This window comes from Oryza brachyantha, chromosome 4 (assembly GCF_000231095.2).
Source record: "Oryza brachyantha chromosome 4, ObraRS2, whole genome shotgun sequence".
Lineage (NCBI taxonomy): Eukaryota > Viridiplantae > Streptophyta > Magnoliopsida > Poales > Poaceae > Oryza > Oryza brachyantha.
The window spans coordinates 4,332,578-4,342,683 of record NC_023166.2 but is presented as its reverse complement, the minus strand read 5'-3'; the positions used below and the strand labels follow the sequence as shown (position 1 = coordinate 4,342,683).

Here is a 10,106-nt window from a genome sequence, read left to right as displayed (position 1 = left end):
AAATGTGAGGGATGTCAATTCTTCGCAAGACAGACACACGTGCCAGCACAGGAACTGCAAACTATCCTGATCTCCTGGCCATTTGCTGTCTAGGGACTCGACATAGTCGGGCCCTTCAAGCGGGCACCAGGAGGGTTTACCCACTTGTTCATCGCCATCGACAAATTCACCAAGTGGATAGAAGCGAAACCAGTCGCCACGATTGACTCAGCACATGGGAGGGACTTCATATAGATCATTATCTACCGCTTCGGCACTCCGAACCGTATCATTATGGACAATGGTAGGCAATTCATCTCTGGAGTCTTTCAGGATTTTTGCGAAGAACGTGGGATCAAGATTTGCTACACCTCCATAGCACACCTGAAGAGCAACGGGCAGGTCGAGAGAGCTAACGGCATGATCCTTCAAGGAATCAAGACCAGAGTCTTGGACCAACTACATCCCTACGTCGAACGATGGGTGCAAGAGCTGCCACCAGTCCTCTGGGCGCTCCGCTCCTCCGTCAGTCGGGGCTATGGGACAATCGCCCTTCTTCCTCGTATACGGAGCAGAAGCAGTCCTACCCACCGAAATCGACCACGAATCCTTCCGCATACGCAACTACAACGAGTCTATGGCAGACATGGTCAGGGAAGACTACCTCAACAGACTAGAAGAAGCTAGGGATATTGCGACAGTCGGCATGCTACCTGCAAGGACTCCGCCGATACCACAACAGGAATGTTCGTGGGCGGGCATTCCTAGTCAGCGACCTAGTCTTACGCAAAGTACAGACCACCAAGGATCGACACAAGCTCTCCCCAATCTGGGAAGGGCCTTACGTCATAGCCGAGGTCACTCGGCCCGGCTCATACCAACTAGGGATGGAAGACGGAAGGCTGCTGGAGAATTCATAGAACATCGAATAGCTATGTCCCTTCCACACATAGTCGATTTGTTGTAATTTTTTCTTTTTAAACCTTCGACTGCCCTTACCGAGTGGTCCCCACTCGGAAGACCAGTCGGGGGCTACAATGTACTCTATCTTCGGGTTCTTTTTAATAAAATCTACTGCCAACGAGCTCTCTAACTATTGGTTAATTGAAGTCTGGATGCGGTGGCACATCCGCTCTGCCGCACCTCGCTCCCCACCAAACCGAGTAACGCTAAGCTAAGCTCTGCGCTAGCTAAGTCCGCTCGAAAGCTGCTGGGACAGGCACACGCCGAGAGGATAACTCTTCACATGACGACGAAACACACCACAGCAAAAGACTCTAAAGCAAATAGATCAAATAAAATCACATCCCAATAATTCGCCTAGAACATGGTTAACTACTACAAGTTCTCCTACATCTTTACAGGCCAAGGTTGTCTGCGACCGACTCCGCGGCTTTCTGCGCCTCGTTGATGTACTTCATCACCGTCGTCTCGTCGCAGTCGACCGTAAACCCGTTGCAGACGGCATCAACCTCCACCTGGGGATACAACGACTTTACAATGGCAAGAGCATGGCTAGATGCTAGCTTCGCCGTCTCCCGCAACTCGGTGCCATGGGCCGCGGGCATCTTCTCCAGCTGCTGGACCACCCCGTCTATGCTGACCGGCGAGGAGCCTTGCGCCAGCAGCGGCGTCGCCCCAAGCACGTTAAGAGCAACTGTGGCAAGCCGATCCCGAGCCAGCTCAGCGTCCTGAGTCCTGGCCTCGGTGACCGCCACCATAGACTTTGCCCGGGACTGTGCATCTGCTAGTAGCATACGAGTCAGGAAATGCCCGGAAGGGAGGAACGAAGGACGAGGTAAAGAAAAACTTACCCACGAGCTCAGCGACAGCGGTGTCCTTGGCCTTCTTGAGCTGAGTGCATTCGGTTTCTAGCATGGCCTTTGAGGCCAGCAACTGGGAGCGCTCGGCCTCAAGCTTGGCATTTCCCGCCAGCAGCTTGGCACACTCGGCTTGCAGCCCGGCGTTCGCCTTCTTCAACTCCCCCAAGGTTGCATCTTGATCTAGCAAAAGAAGATAACCTTCAGCTACAAAGAAGAAACAACGACCAAAGACAAATCGTTGCACCTTTGATTCGAGCGGAGCTCGACACCAGCTCCACACGAAGGTCGGCTACCTCACCTTGCAGGTGGCTCTCCATGGCCTTCGCCTGCCCCAAGATTTCATCGCGATCCTGCCGTAGGGCGTCCAAGTTCCCCAATTGAGGATCCAGCGATCGAAGGGCCTCCGACTTCGCCTTCGAGCGTGCTTCAATTCCCTGAATGACACGACAAATGTTAATAGGGTCGCGCACACAAGGAAGCAGTTAAAGAGCATACCTTCATAAGCTTCACCGATTTCTCGATGTATCGCTCGATTTTGGCAATGTCCTTGGAGTCGTCAGAAGGGTCGATCCCGGCCCAGTCGGTGCGGCCCTCTCGGGACCTCGGGGGAAGCGTCGCCGAAGTCGTAGCTACGATCAGTGGAACGGACGCCCTAGCCCTCAGCTCCACAGTGCCTATGGGTGGGGGCACTGCGGGCACGTCTGACTCCATAGGCGACGCTGCGGCGGCGGCCGAGACGATCGCTAGAGCCGTCTCCACAGTCAGCCCCATCCCAGGGATAGTCGTTGTGACCGGGGTCGGGCTCAAGGCAGCGGGAAGCATGGCTACCGCCGGACCCGGGGCTGAGCGTCCCTGGGCCCGGTCGGATCAATGTCGCTTGATTTCCTGGCAAAGAAAATAGGTGATATGACCTTGGCGAAAGAGTCCTACTCGGATCATGGCAAAAATGCTGAGTCATGTTACCTTGATCCCGTCCTGAAGACGGGCCTCCTCAAGCGTCTCAAAGGAGGCGGGCTTGGAGAGCGAGCCGGGGTCGGGGCGTCGTCATCCTCGAGCGCCCCGGCGGGTTTGGTGTCCGGGTCAAACACCATCCTCTTGGCGGCCGACTCGTCAACTGAAGCTTCTGAACCCCTCTTGACCATGGGCAGCGCTTGACTTAGGGGGTAAGACAGGAACTGGTGCCGGTCCTGTAGGCAAGACGAGAGTCAAGTCATGGTAGGCCGCGACAAATACCCGAGAAGTGGAAGACGAATCTTTAGAAGGGTGGAGGACTCACCGGCCGTGGGGCATTCCCAGCATTGAACGGAGATGGAAGACTGGAGGCATCGGCCAGGATGAGGGTGTTTGGAGCAAACAGCCTGCGGGGTCGTGACCAGATATCCGCCAACCGAAGTGTCTCCGCGGTCTCCTGAGTTAGGCCGTCGCTTATCGAAGGCAAATCGGACCCGGTCCTTAAGGGGCTGGATTCGGCGATGGATGAAGTGCCGAGTCACCCAAATGCTGGCTAGGCCGACAGTCTTCAAGTTCTCGATCAAGTTGAGGAGCGAGTTCACCTATGGCATTTCCTCGGCAGTCGGTAGGGACGACCAGGTCTCCCGGGCTACTAGGGCATGGTCGACGAAGGGAGGAAGGGAGTCGGCAAGGTTGGAACAACAAAACCATGCCGCGTGCTAGCCCTTGAGAGAAGTTTTCATGGGCAGAGAAAGCCAAGCTTTCTTGCTCCCCTCATGGAGTTGAATGTCAGTGCCGCCCACCACCGATGGATGAACTCGGTTCGGTTAGGGCTTAACGATGAACAGGTGGCGGAAGAGGTTAAAGTGAGGGGGGATTCCAAGGAAGGTTTCGCAAGTATTTACAAACACTACGATCTAAAGAATGAAATTGGGATTCAAACAATGGAGTTCGATCCCATAAAAATCCAACAAACCCCGAAAGAAGGAGGACACCGGCAGCCCGAAACCCCGCTCAAAGAAAGGCTCAAAGACTACCACTTCCCGCGAGTTGGGGGTAGGGAACTCCTCACCAAGCGCGCTGCGGAACCCGACTACTTCCTTGCTCAGAATCAGATCGGCTCCAGAGAGGGTGGAGAGGTTTTGATCGGAGATGATAGAGGACTGCCATGCGTGCAGCGACAGCGTCTTCCCTGATTCCGCTGGGGAAGCCATCGGCGGCTTTCTTCAGTAGGCTGGAGGGGAAGCATGGATGCAGTGAGCGGAGGAGAGGCCGGAGCTCTGGGCGCAGGGGCTAGGGTTCGGTGAGCGCGAGATCGCTCGAGCAAATTGGGGCTACAGTGATTAGCATGGCGGAGAAGAAGATGAACGGATGGGGTAATGGGAGGCTTAAATGGGCTGCTACTGGGCCTAACGGCTGGAAAATTCTGTTACTAGGCTAAGTATTGTTATGTTCCCCTGCGGACAGAACGAGCCAAAATTTTCGGTGCTGGCATAACGGATATCATGCTGCATTTTAAGGAACGTCACGAGTTTTGTAACGGTAATACGAAATTCGTGATTTCCTTCAAATCGGGAATCGACGATACTCCTATGTTATGGGCTCATGGCCGCACTCGGGTAGGCGTCAGTCGACATCGCCCATGGCACTTAATCGCGCTTTTTAGCCTGTGCCTAAACTTTGAATAAACCCGAATATACTCGGTAATAACTACTGGGCTGTAACGGTTAAGCCAGTCGGCTCGACCTATCCCATGGGCAGAACATAGCTAAAGGCTGTATGTCTGGGGAAACACGGCACAAAATCATTTCCAAACCACTCGGGTTCGGAAGCATTTGAAATAGTGTAGCTCAAGTCGGAGAAAATCTGCTAGGTAACAGTCCATAGATGACTCTATGTTTAATTATTACGCATTTAAGCATAGAGTCGGGGCTACACCTATTAGGTGCATGCATCTTCGATGCACCTAATGTCTTCTTCCGTTCGGAGCCATCCACAACCTCTACAATCATCACAGAGTACTCGGGATCACTCGTGAAGCACTCGGGGAGCGCCTGAAAAGCACTCGGATAACGTCAGGCATATAGCGCTGGGATAACCCTGATGATCAACGATCTGCATGGACGACTTGCGCTGCTATGAACAACTCTGGGGGCTCCTGTGGGATACCTATACCGGGGGTATCCGGAGACTATACAAATACGTACGGTCAATGGGGTACCGAATAGGAAGGAAAATATATCTGAACGGTGTTGGTTAGGAGTCCGGTATGTGTCGGATTGCATGCCGTGTACTTCGAACCCTAGCCATAACCGAATTAGGATAGATCTTAGTCTTGCTAGACTAGGTCTCTATCATATCTGTAACCCTTCCCCCACTATATAAGGGCTACGGGGTGCCCCCACGAGGGCAAGAGAGATTCATCTGCAGAATACAATTACCAAGCAGGAGTAAGGTATTATCTCGCCACGTCGAGAGCCTGAACCTAGGTAAACCCTCTCCCTCTTCATCACTAACCATCGAATTTCGAGCTCGATAGCCACCCCATAAGTTTATTGCCGACCCCGATCGTCGACACCTTGTATGCACAGTTACCTAGACAATTTGTGTCTTGCATATAACCTAGGAAACAACAATAGATGAAACTATGCAATGAGAGAGGCGTGTTTTATCCTAGTTTCAAACATTTTTAGATGACATGTCACTCTAGGTAATCGTGTCCATGAAACTTACATTGAGAATGACATAAGTGATGAGTATTGAAGTGATAAAATTTCTCAATTTATGAACCGACGGTAGATAAGACTGTAAGAGACCAATTACCAAAGAAAATCCTTGCTCATCTGTAGCAAACTAACAGTAACAACTAGCTCTCTCAGCAAGTCCTGAGCCTGAGAATCCACCACATAGGAGTTGAGAATTTTCTGAATCATGAGAGGTTGAACCACAAATAAGGTGAAGATATGGCCTACTTGAGACAAGGCATTGGCTGATAGACTTTCCATCCCCTTTTTGTATTGGAACTTGTATTGAAGCCCAATTAGTTTTGACATAGACTTATTTTGAAGTTGACAATCCAAAGCCTGAGTCCAAATGGCATAAGGATTCGTGATCCGTCTTAATCACAATGGTCTTCTTAACAAATAAGCCCTCCATATGTCCACTGTTATCGTGATGGTTGTAAACTCCTTCCCATATATTGAAAGTTAGGATCTTTTTAAGGTACACCCAAACTGTGTTGAACCATCCATTAGGAATGGATCCAATGTTCCATACTACTCTTACCTCCTAGGAAGTAAGCTCATTTATTACCACTAAAACTTTCTTAATACCATCATTATATTAGAATAAGGAAAGAAGTCAAGTTTCCTTTTAACAATATGCACAAATTCATATTGCTACTGTGGACACCCCGAGTATTATAACATCCAATGTCCAACGTGACCATCACATACTATTGGAGGACTGAGATCCATACACGCATAAATAGCCACTCGTCCTCAATGTGTCCGTGATCACGGTTGACAACCTTCTGTTATAATAATCGGAATGCCGAGTAGTGAGCGCAAGGCATAATCGTAAGATAGCTTGCCAGTCTACTCCGTCATATGCCCATCAACCACTCGAAGGTGGCGACCAAAAGCATACCCCAGTGACTCGATCCAAAGCGCTATCCCCGATTATCTCAAGCGATCAAAACCCGTTACTCATGCTTAGCTAGTCCCCAGGAATGCGACTAGCCCCACATTTTCATCGTAAGCAATTAATAGTCATAACAGTACCATATCATGGATAATAAGTGGCAAGGTACATGATACAACATAGGGTCCAAGGTCCCAACATACACAAAATGAGTAGCAGCGGAAGACTCAAATAAAGCTCAAAAGCATAAAACAAAAGTCGGCGGTGCCACAACCTGACAAGGGCAAACCAACCAGGCAAGAGCCAAACTGCAAGAGAAGGGATCACTCACTGTCCTCACCACCCCCGGCAGAGCAGTGACCACACAAGAAACACAACTCATACCCAGAATCCTCACCTGAAATTACAGACACCGGATTAAGTACAGGATTGTACTCGCAAGTCTTACCCAAAACTATAAAAAAAAGGGAGAGAGAGGAGTATGCAAGGTTTACCTTAACTTAAGCCATTTAGGTTCAATATTTGCTTAAAGCCAATTTTATTGAGCAAATAACAGTAAAAGCGGTTAAGTAATAGTAAATATAACATCATTTTAACTTATGGACAACAAGTATACAATTCTGAAATGCATAAGCAAAAGAGCCCAAACGACGTTCTCACCAATAACAAGGGACTACCCAAGTCCACACTATCATGGCACAGCATGCCAACACCATCATCAAACACAAACTCATCCATATTAATCTACATTTGATGCTAACATAACTGACTAACATATCAAGCAATGTCCATAACCGAGGACGAGGCTATTCGAATAGATTATACTCTCATCAGAGGTGTACAACTGTACCCACATGAAATGAACAAGAATCAAAAGCTGCACACCCCATCGAATGCGGTACGCGAGTGATACAAGCTCATCACATGTCTTTTCTAACCCCACCCCAACCACCTATACCACGCCGGGGTTCCCAACGACTCAGTCACGTGCATGTGTAGTGCGACCAAGGCGGGCGCACCACGCGGGAGGCACCCCCAGCCAACATAGGCACCCGAGGCCCTCCAAAGGGCTACCTGCCCTCACATCTCTCCAAAGTTGTATAAATAATCACAGTAGAGCTAGTAAAGAATAAGCCGGTCCCAAATAAGGCATGTGGTAAGTACGAAGGGTGCTTGAATAGATGTCAAAATGTTCGGTCCTTAACGACCCAGACGGGCCTACTTGCATCAGGGGAAACCAACCTCCCTTCATCGCCCTACCACCTGTCCAAGTCCAACATATTTTATCAACCATAATTTAGTGTAAGTGCTCAAGTTTTATGCCCATTAATACAAGTTGTCTATACACCACAAATGATAGTACTGTCAATCCTTATACTTCTATTAGCACTAAGCATGGCTAAGCATGAATGAAGTAAACAAGCCTAACACTCCTATACAGTGGTGACAAGGCATAAGGTCAGCAACATAACTGGGAATAAATGCATAATTAGGATCTACCAATTCACCCAAAACCGACGTTTTAACATCTAGGAAACACATGCATATATATAGGTAAAGTTTTGCAACCAAAGATATTTATAGAGAAAGCATAGGTTCTATATGCTTAGGTGCTTGCCTTCCTGCTGAGGGTAGTCACTATCCTCCTCTGGATATGGCTCGGTACTCTCCGGATTCTCCAAATCTACCGAAAAGAAGTAATAGGCGAATAAGAGCCAAATAAACATGCACATGCAAAATGATCAATAAATCATGAAATAAATACAGTGAGTAGAGCACATGTTAACTTGAATTTAGGTGAAAGAATCACTAGATTATCACTTATTGTTTAAGAGATATGAAAATGACGAGCATCAAACACTGAAAATGGTCCTACGCCAAAACTGCATATAAAAATAGCTCATTTGGCGATTCCCACAAGGTTCGGCAAATCGACATGATTGTAATTTGTTTCACACAAAAGAGTGCAGTTTAATGATTATATGAAAACTATTTGGATTGTTTAGTTTGGAGTTTGAACAAGATAGTAGGTATATATATATATATCAAACCTAGAGAGCGAAAACAGGAAAACTGCTGCTTGCAGCCCTTGAGCAAATGATTTAATTGAATGTTTAGGGATTGAGGAACATGAGGATGGCAATATATCTCATCTATTGGTTTGTGAAGACAACGTGTGGGGTAGATCACCAAGGGATTAAGTCACAACCTAAAATTTCTAGTTAGCCTAAAGACTAAGAAGCTCAAAGACAGCAACTTACTTTCCAATGGCAACTCAAAAGTTTGCTTAAGCAGTCCATGAATGCATACACTGTGAAATGCAGGTGGTGGGGTGCTAAGGTTGTGAAAGTTGGAGCACAAATCAGCCATAGAACAAGAACAAATCGATTAAGAAAACAAATGGTGATAGCAACCTGAGTAAAGAAAGAGAGAGAGAGGGGTTGAAATCGCAGGAATGGAGAGAAACAGGTTGCAGCTGTTCCTTGATCCAAAATATTGCATCGGAGACCTGTAGAGAGAGCTAGGGAGGCTCAATATAATGGCACACACAAGAGGAACACCATGGATAGGAAGGAAACTCACCAAATGGAGCAAAAACATGGTTGTTTTGCTACTGCAACCAGCAGCAAACTCCACCTATTTTCTCTCCGATCTTCCTCATGAACCCATGCATGTGCGAGGTATTTGGATGGATGGAAAGCTTGAATAATGGGGATTGTTGTGGTCTAACATGCAGGGATTGATCTTGGGCTATTGGATGGGATTTGGGGAGGAGAAGTGAGATGAGTGCTCAGCTTGGGGAAGAAGAGAAAGGGCAAGCAGTGAAAATGAAAGAGGAGGAAGAAGAAGAGGTTTCCTCTGCCCCCCTTAAGTCCTGAGGTGGGGAGGACATCCATGGGTGTGGTTTGGTGCTAAAGATGCACCCAAGGTCAGTGACATGTGGGCCCAAGTCGTGGCTGTTTAGGAGGGTGAGAGAGGTGGGTGAAAAATTGAGTACATATTCACTCTAGCAGTTTTCAGGATTTATTTTATTTCCCTCTCTTGGTAAATTCAATTTGATTAAGCTACAAGAGTGTGAAAAATGTGTGTTTTGGTGTTGAGATAGATTGAGTTACCTAGTTTCCATTTTTAAAAGTTTCACACATAAATTCCAAGTATTTTAAATCTGGTGAAAAGATGAAATGGGTTAGGCCTAAACAGAGAGTTAAAATTCAACAAAATTTATATTTAGTGATGATAAATAAACTAATATTTGAAAAAAATATTAAATATGTATACTTCTGTTCAGGTTATTGCTCAAATAGAAGTGGTTTTAATTTTACCGATTAGAGTTAATTTTGTTATTGCATATGATCAAATTGCAATATAGTAAATATGCAATCCAAAGGAAAAAAAATGAATTTCTAAATACCTGGTTATGAACCTAGGGCTCTTACAGCTACAATAAATTTTGATGGTAAAATTCAAATTTTGAACAAAGTTTATCACATGCAAATTAAAAGTCCTTTTTGGTTTTCTTCCATTTTTAGTGGAACATTTGAAACAGTTTCAAAATATCAAGTCATATCTATTTTTTTATTAAGATACAATGGTTTGGAAGATGGAACCAATTTTTTCTTCAGATAATGATATGGTCTAGAATTGACAAGTGGAGAGCCCGGTAAAAGGGTGATCCCACGGTCAAAGCTATGGTGTGAGCATACTTCAGTT

The 10,106-nt window shown here is 47.0% G+C and overlaps 1 protein-coding gene and 1 long non-coding RNA gene across 2 annotated transcripts; both read right to left on the bottom strand.

Annotated features, from left to right (window-relative positions):
* Positions 1 to 1,337: 1,337 nt before the first annotated feature.
* LOC102718544 lies at positions 1,338 to 2,573 on the bottom strand. Its single transcript, XM_006653155.1, has 4 exons — positions 2,298 to 2,573; positions 2,101 to 2,236; positions 1,794 to 2,006; positions 1,338 to 1,723 (listed from the first exon to the last, which is right to left on the bottom strand). Exons 1-4 carry the CDS (start codon positions 2,571 to 2,573, stop codon positions 1,338 to 1,340), a joined length of 1,011 nt encoding a protein of 336 aa, XP_006653218.1.
* A 5,443-nt stretch (positions 2,574 to 8,016) lies between these two features.
* Positions 8,017 to 9,202, bottom strand: LOC121054310. The gene is made up of 3 exons (XR_005811716.1): positions 8,979 to 9,202; positions 8,810 to 8,904; positions 8,017 to 8,079 (listed from the first exon to the last, which is right to left on the bottom strand). It is a non-coding gene; the product is annotated as an uncharacterized LOC121054310 (long non-coding RNA).
* Positions 9,203 to 10,106: the final 904 nt, after the last annotated feature.

Coding starts and splice junctions, on each gene's coding strand:
- LOC102718544 (XM_006653155.1), bottom strand. CDS start 2,573: ATGGGGCTGACTGTGGAGACGGCTCTAGCGATCGTCTCGGCCGCCGCC. Junction 2,237..2,297: donor AATCGGTGAAGCTTATGAAG/GTATGCTCTTTA, acceptor CGTGTCATTCAG/GGAATTGAAGCACGCTCGAA. Junction 1,724..1,793: donor CGCTGTCGCTGAGCTCGTGG/GTAAGTTTTTCT, acceptor TGCTACTAGCAG/ATGCACAGTCCCGGGCAAAG.